Genomic DNA, 17,645 nt, shown 5'->3' with positions numbered 1-17,645 from the left:
AGGGAGTGCGTGGCATGCCTTGGCGCCGTCTGCGAGCCCGACACGAAACAGACCTGAATAACAGAATGCTGTCTGTACATGCGATTAAGTAAAATTTCTCCCGAGGTAGCCCCCCGGCCAGAACTTTCTTACGAGGCGCACAACATCAAAGATAGCCTTTCTTTATTGAAGTCTTGGAGCGTGCTTTTCATGTTACACAAGACCGTTTAGATAGAAAAACTGTTCTTTCTGCTAAACAGTTTCAGTATCGTGCAAACTAACCCGTAACCGTCGAAAAGCAATGCAGTCAGAAAACTTCGGTGTTACCTATCGACTTCACAACTACCAAATCGCGGATGGTCTACGACCGAGCAGCGAAATGACAGTCAGATGTTTAGCTGACACGAGACTTGGAATACAGTCTGTGTTAAGATGTAGATTAAGGATCCTTTCTTAACCTAATATTGTATGAATGAAAATGCAAGTGTAAGGAGAAAAAATTGTCAGTAGGCCTTTCTAGTCACGTGCCAGGTGAGAGAGATTGAAAAACGCAGACTTGTTGCTTTAAGAATGACCTAATGTTCTTGGAAGAGCAGGTTGGTTGGGTGATTTGGGGGAGGGGACCGAACAGCGAGGTCCCATCGGATTAGGGAAGGGCGGGGAAGGAAATCGGCCGTGCCTTTTTCAAAGGAACCAGAAGTTGCCTAAAGCGATTTAGGGATATCACGGAAAACCTAAATCAGGATGGCCGGACGCGGATTTGAACCGACGTCCTACAGAATACGAGTGCAGCGTTTTAACCACTGCGCCATCTTGCTCGGTGGAAGAACAGGACTGGTATTCCGTGCAACAAATGCACACTCTCAATGAAATTTTAAATATGATGGGGTAAGGTTAGAAAGTTTGGTTCTGATACTCGTCAAAAAAAAAAAAAAATGGTTCAAATGGCTCTGAGTAGTATGGGATTTAACATCTATGGTCATCAGTCCCCTAGAACTTAGAACTACTTAAACCTAACTAACCTAAGGACAGCACACAACACCCAGCCATCACGAGGCAGAGAAAATCCCTGACCCCGCCGGGAATCAAACCCGGGAACCCGGGCGTGGGAAGCGAGAACGCTACCGCACGACCACGAGATGCGGGCGATACTCGTCAAGGTGATAGAATACACATAGGATACGAGACATACTGCGTGACACAAGAGTACTAAAACGCGTAGTTAAGAGTTAAACTGTGAGCCCACTATTTTTTTTCAGAACATGCACGGTGTATTGGCAAAAGAATTTGATTGACAAAGCGGATACGACAGACGTTGCGATTCTGTTTAAAATTTTAGGGCTGTCAGTTCTGTCCTGCATTTCTTGCGTTAGTCTTTCAGGTTTCTGTCACAGTTGCATACAATTTCTTGGTGATGACTAGACGCGGATTTTAGATAAAACGTATTTTGTTCCCGAGTTCCTATTTGCATAAAAATTTGTACTTATGCGTTTCATGACTATTTACACTTAATGGCGTTAATTCTATAGGACCTAAAAAGCCTATTTCGACGTTAGTGCCTATTTCGGCTTTAATATCCTAAAAAGTGCCTATTTCATCATATAAGACGGTGGTTCCAAGCTTTTCCACATTATACGACAGATGGAAAAAAATATTTTCTCCCCAGCGTGCAGCAAGGTAGCTAGTTGATATGCGCTCATGCTTCGTATTTGCCTAACACTTCGGTCTTTTTTTATTTTTTTATATCGCTATCCCTGTTAATAGCAAATACTCTTTATAGGTGTTTTATTATTCATATGTAAAAAATAGATCTCGGATATTTAGGTTAAAACCTATTTTTTTCCTAAGCTCCAATTTGCATATAAGTTGGTACTTATGCGTTTCATGACTAACTAAACTGAATACCGTTAGTTCTATAGGACCTAAAATTGCGTATTTCGACGTTGACGCCTAATTTTGCCTATTTCGGCATCAAAAACCTAAAAAGTACCTATTTCGTTAATCTGACAGAGAGTCCTTGTGTTTTCAAAGATTAGAAAAAGGAAGTAAACTTAGGGCTTTACGTCTCGTCGAAGGCGAAGGTCGTTAGAGACTGTTTACAATTCCTTTGCTTGCCTTACTACCAACAGCACTCGGCGCGGTTGAATGGTCATCCATCCAAGTACGCGCCGAGCGCGACAGTGCTTAACTTCGGTGAGCGAATGGGAACCGATCAAAGATTAGAGTTACACATGAGAATCGAACGTAGGAGTACTAAATGTTATATTTGAAAATATTTCGTTCATAGGATTCTGGCCAGCTGTGTATTTTCGCAAAGAAACGGTTTCATAGGCCTTAAACTGAGCACGGATTAAAAAATCACAATGTTAATCGTAGACGCCCTCTATTAGCTAAATTACTGCCCTTCGCGCATTTTCTCGCTGCTGTCTACAGGCAGTCCTATCAAACTACTCTGTTTCGTGAAATGTATTATGCGTGAATTTTCCGGTTCGAAAAATAATTTGCCAGTAGTGAGATGTTTTCATCTGAAGCACCGGTAGATTCCATTCGCTTGTTCAGAAGGGGCGGCCATCTATCAGGTGCCATATGTCCAGCAATGAGTACAGTACTTCCCCTACCGCTCCCATGCGCCGCAGAAAAAAAAAAACAGGTCATCGTTTACTTTTCCCAGCGAAAACAAATCAGTAGTTTTTGTAGCGACCGACGTGTTAAGTGTTACTGACGTTCTAAGTGCAAAATAAATTCTAATTTCTGTGTGAGAATACTACGCCATGCCGAAAACAGCCAGTTCAAAGTCTACTCGTATAAGGCAGTGGCTGCAAGATTTTCCGCATTTTACAATAGATGGGAAAATTATTTTCTGCCAAGCATGCAACAAGGAGGTTAGTTGATGTTTTTCTTAGACTTCTTATATTCCTGTCACTTAGGATTCTTTTTTATCGCTATCCTTTAGTAATACGAAATACTCTTTAAATGCTATTCTAAACTGCATTTCCCTTTTCTCTCGTATTAGGTTTCGAGTGTTAAGAAATCTCGCTTAACTCAGCATGCAGATGAAATCGCACATAAAGCAGATGAAATCGCACATAAAGCTAATGTTGAACGAAAGTCAAAATTGAAGCAAACTCTTTTAACCAATAAATCTGGTGAATCCTCCGAAAAAAACAAGTTCTGCAGTGATTTGTGGCAGCAAACATCCCCTTTCGGAAACTAGAAAACCCTATTTTCAGAGGTTTTCTTGAGAAGTACTGCCATCAGTCTATTCCTGCAGAGTCAACTTTACGTAAGAATTATGTGGATTCAGCTTACAATGCTGCATTGCACAGAATCCGAGAAGATGTTGGAGAATCTTGTATATGGATTTCTGTGGATGAAACTACTGACAGTCTTGGCCGTTACATTGCAAACCTGATTATTGGCAAGGTAGATCCAGATGCTCCATCCAGGGCTCATTTGATTTACTCAAAACAGCTTGCAAAAACTAACCAACAAACAATAGCACAGTTCGTGAACAATGGGCTTAAGGTGCTGTACCCAAACGGAGTGGATGGGCCGTCACTGATGCTGCTGCATATATGATAGCAGCGTTTCAACTGTTAAAAGTGTTCTACTCATTGATGCTGCATGTAACTTGTGTAGTGCATGGGATCAACCGCATAGCAGAGCAAGTAAGGCTACAATTTCCTAAAGTAAATAAAGTAATATCTATGGTGAAGAAATTTTTTGTTAAGGCATTCAAAGAACAGCTTCCAGATGTCCCATTGCCGCCAGAGCCTGTTGTCACCCGCTGGGGCACGTGGCTGATAGCAGCAGAATACTGTAGTATGCATCTCTCAGCTGTCCAGGAGGTGTTTGAAAATATACCGGAGGATGTTGCATCCGTAACTGCAGCAATGGAGCTTCTTCTTTAAAACGGGACTTATCTTACATTAGGGCCCACTACACATTTATGGCAAGAATAATTTCACAATTAGAAGGCTCAGGGAGACCTATCTACGACAATATTTCTTTGCTTGAAGAAGTCAAAATGAAAATTAATGAAGCGCCTGGTGAAGTAGGGGAAAAAGTACGGGCAAAAATGTAATCGGTTTTGCAGAAGAACGCCGGCCTGAAGGAGTTGTGTGCAGCTGCCGACATACTTACAAGGGAACCTCCCCATCGCACCCCCCCCCCCCCCCCCCTCAGATTTAGTTATAAGTTGGCACAGTGGATAGGCCTTGAAAAACTGAACGCAGATCAATCGAGAAAACAGGAAGAAGTTGTGTGGAACTGAAAAAATAAGCAAAATATACAAACTGAGTAGTCCATGTGCAAGATAGGCAACATCAAGGATAACGTCAGCGAAGGAGCGCCGTGGTCCCGTGGTTAGCGTGAGTAGCTGCGGAACGAGAGGTCCTTGGTTCAAGTCTTGCCTCGACTGAAAATTTTACTTTCTTTATTTTCGCAAAGTTATGATCTGTCCGTTCGTTCATTGACGTCTCTGTTCACTGTAATAAGTTTAGTGTCTGTGCTTTGCGACCGCACCGCAAAAGCGTGTGATTAGTAGACGAAAGGACGTGCCTCTCCAATGGGAATCGAAAATATTTGATCGCAAGGTCATATGTCAAGCGATTCCTCCACAGGAAAGCACGTCTGATTCTATACGACACTGATGACGGCATGTGCGTCACATGACAGGAATATGTTGTCGTCCCACCTAACTTGTACACTTGGCGAATGGGTAAAAAGATTCTTCTACATTGCCCGATTTAGGTTTTCTTGTGGATGTGATAATCACTCCCAAAAAGCGATGAAAACATAAGAGTTTGTCACATAAACTGAAAATGAAGAATTAAACTTTTCACTCGAGGGAAGACTTGAACCAAGGAACCAAGCTTCTCACGCTAACCACGGGACCACGGCGCTCCTTCGCTGACATTATCCTTGATGTTGCCTATCTTGCACATGGACTACTCATTTTGTATATTTTGCTTATTTTTTCATAGTTCCACACAACTTCTTCCTGTTTTCTCGATTGATGTGTGTTCAGTTTTTCAAGGCCTATCCACTGTGCCAACTTATAACTAAATCTGAGGGGGGGGGGGGGGTACGATGGGGAGGTTCCCTTGTTAGTGTAAAATCCAGCACTCCTGACTGCAGCATTCCTGTCCAACATGTGCCGAAAATGAAGTACGCCCCTGTCACATCTGTTGATATAAAACGTTCTTTTTCAGCGTATAAATTGATTCTGACTGACAAGTGTCACAGTTTTTCACTAGAAAACCTAGAAAAGATTTTGGTTATTTATTGTGAAGAACTATGGTCAGATTATGTGAAACTACGAATGTATTAATTAAACCATTGCCACATCTTTTTTACGGAGATCTTTATCTTGCAGGAACTCAAAAATATTTGGAGTTATGTTCAACATTAATGTTGTATATTGATGTGCTCTGTAACGGTGTAAATATTCATTCTTCTTGTTTTAATGACTAATAAGATGTTCATACTGACAACACTGTGTATTTTAATTTGTTTTTATTTTCTCTGCATCATTTTTATTAGAGCCTACTTTAGGTTTTATATAGCATAAATGAAGTACTGGAGGAGCCTATTTTAGGTGCCTAAAACACACTTTTTTACGACCTAAAAATCAGTGGTCTAGTGATGACTACTTTCGAGGCGATAACGTTCATTCTCATTTGGAGTGTTTATTAGAGTATAATTCCACTGATACACTTACACGACATCTTCACAAAATAGGTCTGCGTGTAAATATGTTATGGACATAATTGTACTCAATTGTGACAGAAACCTGAATAAATGATAGTCAATGTACTACTGGTCGTTGTACCAACAAAATGTTGGCATAACATATCTCTTGGGTTTTTCGCTGTAAACGAAAGTGCGTGTTTACGGTTTTAGTCGCAATGTTTAAAATATTGTAATTATTACATCAGCTAATTCTCGTCTTTCTTTCTTGCAGGAAATTGCCGCCATACTCATTAGCTTTGATAGGCACAATGAGTGGCAAAGCAAGGAGGTCAAGATCAGGTGAGTACTTTTTCCATTGTCTCTCACTTACTTTTCGACATGAAACGCGCATTGGCACAAATGCACAATAGCAGTTTACCCTGAAGTAACAAAAATCATGGGAATATCTCTTTATATCGTGTCGGACCCCCTTTTGCCCGGTGTAGTGCAGCAACTCTACGTGGCATGGGCTGAACAAGTCGTTAGAAGTCCCCTGCAGAAATGCTTAGCCATGCTGCCTGCCTCTATGGCCGTCTATAATTGCGAAGTGTAGCCGGTGCAGGATTTTGTGCGCGACCTCTTGATTATGGTTCAAATGGCTCTGAGCACTATGGGACTCAACATCTTAGGTCATAAGTCCCCTAGAACTAAGAACTACTTAAACCTAACTAACCTAAGGACACCACACACACCCATGCCCGAGGCAGGATTCGAACCTGCGACCGAAGCAGTCCCGCGGTTCCGGACTGCAGCGCCAGAACCGCTAGACCACCGCGGCCGGCCCTCTTGATTAAGTTCCATAAATGTTCGATGGGTATCATGTCAAGCGAACTGCGTTTTCAGATCATTCTCTCGAATTGCCTAATATAAGTGTTCTTCAAACCAATCGTGAACAGTCGTGGCCCGGTGGCATGTTGGTGAACTTGAAGCCCATGAAAGGCTGCAAATGGTCTCCGGGCATCCGAACATAACCATTTGGAGTCAATGACCATATCAGTTGGATGAGAGGACCCAATCCATTCCTTGTAAACACAGGCCACACCATTACGGAGCCACCGCCAGCTTTGTTGACAACTTGGATCCATGGGTTCGTGGGGTCTGCGCCACACCGAACCCTGCCTCGGTCATTAAGTGATGGCCGTCGGCCACTGCGTTGTCCATGAAATTTGGTATTCTCGGCACACTCTTGACACTGAAGGTCTTGGAATATTGAATTCCCTAACGATTTCCGAATGGAATGTCCCATGCGTCCAGTTCTAACTATCATTCCGCATTCAGGGTCTGTTAATTCGCGTCATACGGAAGTAATCAGATCGGAAACCTCTTCACATGAATCACTTGAGTACAAATGACAGCTTCACCAATGCACTGCCCTTATATACCTTGTGCACGCGATACTACCGCCATCTTTATATGTGCATATCGCTACCCCATGACTTCTGTCGCTTCAGAGTAGAGCTATGTATTGCGGGTTAAAGCCTAATACACTCGCATCTTGAGTTTACTGTTGTGTTTGTGTTTGTGTTGGTGGTGAGAAAAGAGAGAGGGTCAAACTAAAGTGCCGGTTGGTAGTCTACGTCTCTCGCACGGCACCAAGGAGGCCGCTGAGCTTAATATCCCTGTTCCTCCGACAGATCACCATCAGTAGCTTCCCATGTCCAATGAGGCTTCGGGAGAGCATGACATTTACCCCCAGAATATTTACACACAGTCTACATAGGAACATTGCCTGCTTTTTTCGAATACCGTAACTGGGGACACAACCCTCCTGTGGCGGGCTTTGACTGTACTAGGTACTACTACGTTAAGTCTACTACAACTGAATGCCAGGACGAGCTCATTTGTAATGTATGAAACGCATAAGATTTCTGAATAACAGGAATTGGGCATAGTATGCTTTTAGAAGTCATATTGTGTAAATCGAAGAAAACCTGCTTTTCCTCAACAATCGACCGTTGTAACAGGTAATAGTAGGGCAGTTTCAGCTCTTGTCCTACTTAACAAATGCTATACTGTTAACAAGCTCAGGTATGCGAGTAGCACGTGGTTACCATTGAAGTAAAATATTTGTGTACCATGTGGATTAACTCATTTATAGGCAGTACGCACATAATGTTACCCCATATGTTCATAAACTACATTCGGTAGCGCACTTCACTCAGAAGGTATTTATCTATGTGGCAACTGATGCGAAGTCAAACCTACGGCACAGTACTACATCCGATGTGAGAGAAGTGCTCCTGCGGGAGGCAATAGACGAGACGAAACTAACCGTTTTGAACGTAGAGGGACAGCCGTCTACATGCGAAGGTCACTTTTACCTGACCACAGAGCTGACCCAGACAGTGACCATCATGTAAGGTCCAGGTAAGCCTTCTAGTGGATTGCAAATAGCCGACTGCAGTAACACATTATGTAGAGGAGGCGGTAGTAGTTGCGATCTCGAAACTGACGCTCCAGGTCCGGAAGAAATATGTGCTGAAGTTGTAAAGAGGGTTGAACCGCCAGTAGAGCCGTATTTAACTTCCCTCTCGTTATTGAAGCTTTAGTACGTTGAAGGATTCCCGCGAGGTGGATAAATGTCATAATGTAATAATCAGCGAGGGTGCAGATAAGGTTCCGACTGCTCCAGAGAGCTACAGACCGGTATGCCTGTTGAACAGTCGTCGTACTATCTTCTAGGACTTAACTATGGAATCCCTCATGTCTCTTCTCAGTGAGGAGTAGAACCCTGACGATGGGTAGTGGCGTAGGCAGACGGTGTCCTGGTGATGGTGGTGGTGCCTGCGGACTCTCAGGTGAAGCTGGACGAGAGGGCTACTGTTGTGCCGGAGCGGATGCGGCGCTGCTGTTCAAATAATGAACTAGCCATAGCGACACACAGAACTACCTACATATTACTTAAAGGCCAACTGTCCTAGCCTGAAACCCCTACGATTAGAACTGATAACACTTCTGTATCACGCAGCAAGTTCTGCAGATATTTGGATAAAACTCAGTCTTATGACACATATTAAGCTATCCACAGAAAAATTAGTCAAAATTATGCACAAGTTTCTGTGATCCGGTACCACTAATTATAAGCTACCGTTGCGTGCCGTTAGGGTGTACCACAACGCTCTCTTCAATGACGCTGTTGGCTTCGCAGCCACTGTATGGGTACTTTGGCTGCGAATCGAGAGCTGTAGCTCCATCCTTACACGAACGCAGAGGAGCGTACTACTCAGTTTTACTGTGGCCTTCGGTCCAACACCTCTCGAGGCTTTACTGGTAATACTGTCGATCCACCCCGTCAACATTCGGGCACGATGTAGAGCAGCATGCTACTGGAAGTCGTAGCAGATTGGACTGAGTGCAAATTATTACAGGGGTAAATATCAATAACAAAATTCAACTCCGGGCATGGTAAGCAGATGAATGACAACGCTTGTGGAGTGATACCACCGGCAGGCGCGTGTATAACTTATAGGCAGACTACGAGCGCACCTACATGACACAAGTAAGAGAGTGGAGCACTTGATTACTGGGTATAATCGTTGCCCCGTCTACTTACACTGATAGGGAGAGGGGCGATTGTGGAGAAACAGCGAGCCTGAAAATGCGATGCTAATTTGTAATTTACACCGACTAGATTGGGGAGGGTGGCGGGATGTGCAGTGGATGATTTGAACTATGGATAAAGTAGATAAAATGCCGAATGTGGACATTACTTAATTCTGCTACCAATAGAACATCAAGAGCACGCCAGCTATGAATTACACAATAGGGAACATAACGCTATTGATATAGATTTACAGTCTGATGTACTTGGTAACCAAATGGGTCAAAATCGAAGATGTTTCGACCGTATGCATTACAGCAGCCGCAAGAGAACGTCGAGAAGGAGTTCATCAATGGAACAGTGAGGAGAAAGCTCATCGGACTTTTTAGTTTGGGAAGAAAATGATGATGAATGGGAATGGGATGCTGATGAGTGGGATCTAGTCCGCAATCGTTTAAGTAGCATTTAATTAATTTTTTTTCGTGGTAATCCTCATGCTAATGCGAAGGCTCGAATGCTGCCGTGGACATCATCTGGAAGTGACAAACTTAGATGTAGTGAATTGCGTGGTCAGCAATCTGGAGCAGTTCTAGGATTGCTGATTAATGTTGTAACATTTTTATGCAAGGACTCCGTCGCGAAAGACTTCGTAGTCAATGTTGTAACAGTTTGGAGACTTGGGGTCCTGTGGTAGGATTTTATTTTACTTTCATTTCAGTCGTCATACTTTCTTTTTTTCTACTTTTTTCTGTTAATATAGATGTAGAATTTAGTTGTAGATTTTAACATGACGTTTTCAATGTTAAAGTGAATTGTATAGAATATAACTATACGACTTAGAATCAGAAAACAGCGGAGTCAGATGTACGGCAATAAATAAATAACAGGGTCGTGATACTGAATCAGCAAAGTCTAGGTAATGAAAATATCTTCCATCATCGGGCTTTGTGTTGCCGTCTCCCCGCGCCGAGTGTCGGCGCTGTAGGATACGTTCGCAATCGAAGCTAAAAGCACGGGTCTTATGTCAAGCGAAAATCTGAGCGCTGTGGGAGTTGCAGATGACTGGATAGTACACTCAACACCTATGACTTGGTAAAATATGCTTCTTAGTTTCGGCAAATAACGTATTGGTCGTAAGATTGTAAAAAAGCTATTCGGGGTTTGGCACCGAGCTCGTCTTGAGAAGTTTCAGATTTTATTCAGTAACGAGTTATTGATTTTTTATGAATTACGTTTGAGTTGTGTCAAAGGCAGTAGATTTATTTGTCTTAAATAAGGAAAGCCTCTGTAAACTGGAATAATTACGACCCGACAGGGATTTGATCCGAGTCCTTCCAAGTACAACATGAGCGACCTACGTTCACAAAGGGTGCAGGCCATTTACTTTTCACGATTTATCCCTTTTAGAGCGAAGGTAACAAATAGGTGGTTTATATATTTTTTCTAGACTTTTTTGAAAGTAATCAGCGTTCTGTGGACTTTACGTCCTGTGTCTCTTGGTACTACTCAGGCTTGCAGTTTCTATCCTATATCAGCAGCACTGCGGTCGTTATTGTGCTTATACTGTGTTTCTTGAAAAGAAAAGCGGATGCGAAACTTTTACAACATCCTGATGCGACGACCTTTAATCAACTTTATAATCATTTTTTGGTTTGTAAATTTGTGCGTTTCAAAAATAATTCAGGATTTTCGCGTAGCCTATCACGTAGAAAATAAATTGAAGTGATCTAATGGATTTTGGTCTTCATATGTTAAACACGTGGCTTGCCCATAGTTATGGACTCAATTTACTATTTTTTAGTGTAACATTGGGTGATCGCGTGGACCCTTACTCTGTTTATTTGTGACCTCTTCCTGGTGATGTTTAATGGACCCTCCTAATAAACATAGTTTAATGGCACTGCGTGCAACTAGAGCAAGAACAAGAAGTGGTCGCTTATACACTTTCGGATCAGACACTTTACTTTCCATTCATAACTTGTTTGAAAGAATGAACACTTTTTAGAATATTCTGGGTGTATTTTGTGTGAACTGGAGAGCATTTTTTGGACAACAGCTAAAAGTCAAAAAATGAAAAGAGTACATTTTATCTATGTTATTTCAGTATTAAATCGCCAAATATAATATGAACCTTGTGATTTATTTATGTTGAAAAGTATGATAATGGGCATTACGTGAAACAAAAGTTAAGTGCTATAAATTTTTGATTTAGGTAAAAAAATCCTGAAATTTGGAAAAGAATTTCATTGTATATTTGTAAATATTTGTGTGTATAATTTCCGTATTCTGTACCATTGCTGATCAAATGTTCAAATGTGTGTGAAATCTTATGGGACTTAACTGCTAAGGTCATCAGTCCCTAAGCTTACACACTATTTAACCTAAATTATCCTAAGGGCAAACACACACACCCATGAAACTTCCTGGCAGATTAAAACTGTGTGCCCGACCGAGACTCGAACTCGGGACCTTTGCCTTTCGCAAAGGTCCCGAGTTCGAGTCTCGGTCGGGCACACAGTTTTAATCTGCCAGGAAGTTTCATATCAGCGCACACTCCGCTGCAGAGTGAAAATCTCATTCTGGCCTACACACACCCATGCCCGAGGGAGGACTCGAACCTCCGCCGGGATCAGCCGCACATTGCTGATCATTTTGTCTTTCCAGTGCCACCAAATTGATTAAAATGGATTCGTAAATAAAAAAGTTATAGTGGTTACAAACTTTTAACTCACCTTTCCTACCGACTGAAGTCAGCCAAATTTTAGAATTACCACCTAACCACAGTTTGGATCAAAAAATTCTGGAACAAATGTTTTAATCCTTCGTACTCGTATTTTGTGAAAAATTGGTCTAGGGAAGTACATAAAAAATCTGTGACGTGAAGGCAACAAGATTTCTCTGTTTTGGATGATTCTAAATAAAATGGGCCATGGGTGGTCCCACAACCTTCCACAGAGCCAACTTATTGGTTGCGATATTCACAACACTGCGTATAGTTCTGTCTACAACGCGTTCTGAGATCTTCATAGCGCCACCAGCGCTTTGGTTCCTTCTTTCGGTCAACGATAAGTTTACCATCTTCGTCATTGTTGCCACAGAGTTTCTCTGTCTGCCATATGCCTGTGCTGCTCCTCACGATAGATATCACGCTCGGCAGCTGGTACAGGATGACAATTATTGAACTATATATAAAAAAACGTAAATTAGTTACAAACTACGGCGTGCCCACACTTCATTCGACATGCAAACTTGACTTCAGATATTCGGATTTAGGTTATGACATGTTCGATATGCCTGCCATCATTGGCGATGGTGTGGCGCAGGCGAATAGCGAAATTGTTCATGACCCGCCGCAGTGTCGTAACATCGATGCTGTCGATGACCTCCTGAATGGCTATTTTCAACTCAGCAATGGTTTTGGGGTTATTGAAGCACACCTTGTCTTTAATATAAACCAATAAAAAGGAGTCGCATGTGTTCATACCCAGAGAATATGGCGACCAATCAGGGCCCATGACAGTGGCCTCTGAGTACCCCAGAGCCAGAATGCGGTCACCAGAGTGCCCCTCCTGGACAACAGATGCTCTCCTGCTTCGATAGGGTCCAGAACCGTTTTGCATGAGCCACGTCTTCTCGTAATAAGGGTCACTTTGGGTAATGGGGATGAAATCTTCTTCCGAAACCACGTACCATTCAATAGTCACCGTGCCATCAAGGAATATCGCACCAATTATTCCGTGACTGGACATTCACACAGTCACCCGTTGAGGATGAAGACACTTCTCGATCGCGAAATCCTCAGTCCCCCAAATGCGCCAGTTTTGCTTATTGACGAACCCATCCAAATGAAATTGGGCTTCGTCGCTGAAAAAAACCATATTCACATACTAATGTGCAGTTTGAACGTCCTAACCGTTCAGAAGTTACGACGATTTTATTTCATATAGTTCAATAATGGTTACCCAGTACGTCAAGCATTTCATAGAGCTCCGAGTAAGTGGCTGACATGGCTGCAGCAACTGCCTTCTTTGCATCACACACGGCATCATAGTAAAAGTCCCAGTTTTCAGATGTTTCCGAAGCAAGGAATTTGTGACAGTTTCTTTTTTCGTTTTCACATTGTTCTTAACATTTACTGGCCATTAATTCGTCTGACACTTTATCTTACTGCGTCTATGCCTATTTTTTCACGGGTAACTGCTCGAAAAGTTTCTTTTAATACACTCTATGTTGTTTCGGCGTCAATAATAGGCGGAAGAGTGATGTTTTGAAATGTTTTTTGTCATTCACTGAACCGGAATCGTTTTATCCATGTTGAGCCGTCCTATAATGAGCAGTATACAAATTCACGACGTTTAGTAGATACTGATCTCATTAATAACGACAAAAATCAGTCGTATTCGAAGATTTTTTTGCGATTAGGGCGAAATTGGTTCTGCTTGTCTGTTGTAAAATTATTGAGGCATCATAATTAGTTATGGGAGTGCGCGTGTCGGCACCGGTGACAGTCAGCGGGATGTTTTGTACACGCAGAGGACCACACCTTATTAACGAGGAACATCAATCAAATATTTCTTATTCCTTGCGAGAAAAGAGGAGTTTTTACGTCCTGATTTCCATCGTGAAGAAACTTAGCCTCCGTTATATAACAGAATCAAGCTAAACGAGGAAGAACTCATTGAGAGCAAACGTTAAATTGTGCTATTCAAGGTCGAGCCTCGCTTGTCTTCTCGTCTTCAGTTTCTTTTTCTTGTTTTGTAACTACCAGACGGTACGGCCGCATATTAAATGCAGTGTGGACGTACCAGCAGGGTACATAATTGATTGCAGTTGTTAGTGAAGTGGTTAACTCTACCGGGAAAAAGAGTAGGGGTCCTGTAATGGCAGTCGTAACTGAGAACGATAAAGAGGGGTTATGGAGACGCTGGCCGTTACGTCATGCCAGCACCTGGCGCAGGCGTCGGCGATCAGATACTCCTCTCCCCTCTCTCTCCACTCGCCCTCTCCCCCTTTTTCTCCCTCCCCCTTCCCCACCGATTTTTAATTTCCTGCCGTAATTGCGGCGGGAGCTCGCGTGACGTCACAGCGACAGCGCTGGCCAGCCTTCTCATCGGTAACGCTGCTGCAGCAAATTCCAGGATCAACACTCTGCTGGAACGTCGTACTGCCCTTAACTGTTCCCGTGATTACCATTGCAAAGACCAGTGATGCGGCAGTGAGAGTTCCCTAAACGAATTACTGGATTGAAAAAGAAAACATCGTGTGACACATATTGAGCCTTTATGAGGCAGAAGGCTACCAGTGACCCGAGTGAGTAGTTTGATGTACCTCGTTAGCCATTCCCTTTCCTCCTGACGATTGATTCACCTTGTGATGCCACTCTATGCAGTAATAATAAATTTTATAGTTCACGACTGTTTAGCAGTAGCTTTTCTCACGGAAATTAATTGAAGTATGGTCGAACTCGCCTATTCCTCTCAAAAACATTTCATGTATGTTGATAGAGCTGAAGACAAATGAGCATGGGGTCTATACTTTGTTCATCGTAGGTTGAAACCTAATATCAACAAATGCCCGCTCAGCGATTGGTCTTTGTGCGGAAGGTAACTGGATGCAACTGGAAATAGGTCCTAGTTGTTATTCCGGCGTGAATCTTAACAGTAGGGCACCATAAATCATCGGAAGTCTTCACAGTTTTTGACATTTGCCAGTCAGCGTGTTAAATTTTCAGCTCGTGGAGTTCTTGTTTCAGATTTCACCAGACAGTTCCTTTCTCTATCCCCGCCAGTTTTGTTCATGTGGTCTTGCCGTTCGTATGCGCTCTGAAAATGCCGAGAGTTCATTTGTGTTCTACAGTGAAACGCCAGTTCCGAGAAAGAGTTTGTGCTCAGTGTCTTCGACATGCTTTTGGAGAAAAAATTCATATATGGCAGGTTTCAGAAATATCATCTGGATTCCGAGGTTTCTGTGCCGAGTTTATTAGGTGCGCGAAACGACAAAAAGAACAAAGGTAAACTGTGTACTATCGAAATCTCGACAACAAGCTTAATAATAGCTTATTACACGTGCCAAACGCAGATGAAACGTCCAATGTTTGCAACAGATTTTTCTCGTATTAGTTTTCTCTCATATCTTTCGATTTCAGCCCAGTCCCTTCTGTAGGGTATTACGGAGTTCTACTGTATGTTATTTCACTGTCTTTGCAAATTTTAGTAAATGGTATTTGAAGTTACATTGTTCGCCTGCTGGCCATCATTTTATAAATACCATATACAGTGAATGTGATGTTTCTATTGTTCGGCTTTGACGATACGTAAATTCTGCAACTAGCATGGCGCAGATCGTAGCGGAGGGGCGAGCAGCGCAGATGCAATTAAATGCGCTGTAAGGCGATCCTCGAATTGCAGCGCTTCATCACAAACGGACCGCAATAATCTTAAGCGACTGCACTAGACTGGGCATCATTTGCGTTGTGCGGGAAGGAGACTTCAGTGTGATAACAAACGCGGAGGAGTACATAGCGCACAGTTTGCTTCCGTGTTAAACTTGCTATGAACGGAGTGTAGAAAACAACTGGCAGTTGTATATTCATTGAACAGTTCCGATTATTAAGCTTTCAGCATATTACAAGTTTATGATGGATCGAGAACCTTTGCTTTTCTGCGGTTAAATGCTCTACCGGCTGAACTATTGTGCTGCCCCAAAATAAGCCTTAGGCCTCCCTATTTTATATCTACCCTTGGGAACAATACATAAAATTATGTTTGTGCATAAGCAACTACATTGTCGTTGATCTACTTCTACATGTACATCCATACTCCGGAAGCCACCTGACGGTGTGTGGCGGAGGCTACCTTGAGTACCTCTATCGGTTCTCCCCTCTATTCCAGTCTCGTATTGTTCGTGGAAAGAAGGATTGTCGGTATGCTTCCGTGTGAGCTCTAATCTCTCTAATTTTACCCTCATGGTCTCTTCGCGAGATATACGTAGGAGGGAGCAATATACTGCTTGACTCACTCTTCGGTCGTGCGGTAGCGTTCTCGCTTCCCGCGCCCGGGTTCCCGGGTTCGATTCCCGGCGGGGTCAGGGATTTCCTCTGCCTCGTGATGACTGGGTGTTGTGTGATGTCCTTAGATTAGTTAGGTTTAAGTAGTTCTAAGTTGTAGGGGACTGATGACCATAGCTGTTAAGTCCCATAGTGCTCAGAGCCATTTGAACCATTTTTGACTCTTCGGTGAAGGTATGTTCTCGAAACTTCAACAAAAGCCCGTACCGAGCTACTGAGCGTCTCTCCTGCAGAGTCTTCCACTGGAGTTTATCTATCATCTCCGCAACGCTTTCGCGATTACCAAACGATCCCGTAACGAAGCGCACTGCTCTCCGTTGGATCTTCTCTATCTCTTCTATCAACCCTATCTGGTACGGATCCCACACTGCTGAGCAGTATTCAAGCAGTGGGAGAACAAGCGTACTGTAACCTACCTGCCGGCCGAAGTGGCCGTGCGATTAAAGGCGCTGCAGTCTGGAACCGCAAGACCACTACGGTCGCAGGTTCGAATCCTGCCCCGGGCATGGATGTTTGTGATGTACTTAGGTTAGTTAGGTTTAACTAGTTCTAAGTTCTAGGGGACTAATGACCTCAGCAGTTGAGTCCCATAGTGCTCAGAGCCATTTTTTTGTAACCTACCTCCTTCGTTTTCGGATTGCATTTCCTTAGGATTCTTCCAATGAATCTCAGTCTGGCATCTGCTTTACCAACGATGCTAAGTTTAAACACGCGATCAATAGATTCTTTGCCTGACGACTGTCTATTTTTCCTCAGACTATGTTTACAAATTTGGCCAATCAGGTCATTACGCGCGCAAATTAAAGCGACCCGCCAGATGCAATTAGTATCAGTTGTTTTCAAAGCTTAGATGATAGCGCACGAGACTGTTCAGCCCTTGGCTCGAGTTCGATCCTCGCTACCGTGCCATAACCAGTTTTTATATCGCTGTCTTGTTCTGTTTTAGGAAACCAAACGAAGAAACCTCCGCGTGTCGAAACCGTTTCTTGCGGGCCGCTTGAATTTGCGCGAATGATTGGCTAAAATCAATGCTAATTAACTCGGAAACGGCGCAACATATCGAATTTTTCTCTTAACAATTATTTCTCATCACAACCTACCCTGCAGCACCCTTACAAGCTTTTCAGACTGTTTCTGACCATATTGTATAAGCTACACGCTTTACGTCGCCAATGAACTGGTTTTCTACTTTGAGTACCTTAGTTCAATAGTAAGAAAATACTTTTTCAAATATTAATGGCTCTGAGCACTATGGGACTTAACATCTGAGGTCATCAGTCCCCTAGAACTTAGAACTACTTAAACCTAACTAACCTAAGGACATCA

General features: G+C 42.9%; 1 protein-coding gene across 1 annotated transcript in view; it reads left to right on the top strand.

Moving 5' to 3' along the window:
• The window catches only part of LOC126174755 (calmodulin-binding transcription activator 1), a 1,816,127-nt gene that overhangs the window by 1,400,411 nt on the left and 398,071 nt on the right, over positions 1-17,645 (top strand). Inside the window, exon 6 of the mRNA XM_049921082.1 lies at positions 5,945-6,012. Coding sequence (XP_049777039.1) covers positions 5,945-6,012 — 68 coding nt within the window. The remainder of the gene's footprint in view (positions 1-5,944; positions 6,013-17,645) is intronic.

Source organism: Schistocerca cancellata, chromosome 3 (genome assembly GCF_023864275.1).
Source record: "Schistocerca cancellata isolate TAMUIC-IGC-003103 chromosome 3, iqSchCanc2.1, whole genome shotgun sequence".
Taxonomy (NCBI): Eukaryota; Metazoa; Arthropoda; class Insecta; order Orthoptera; family Acrididae; genus Schistocerca; species Schistocerca cancellata.
The sequence above is the reverse complement of the archived record's forward strand: the minus strand, read 5'-3'. Positions and strand labels throughout refer to the sequence as shown.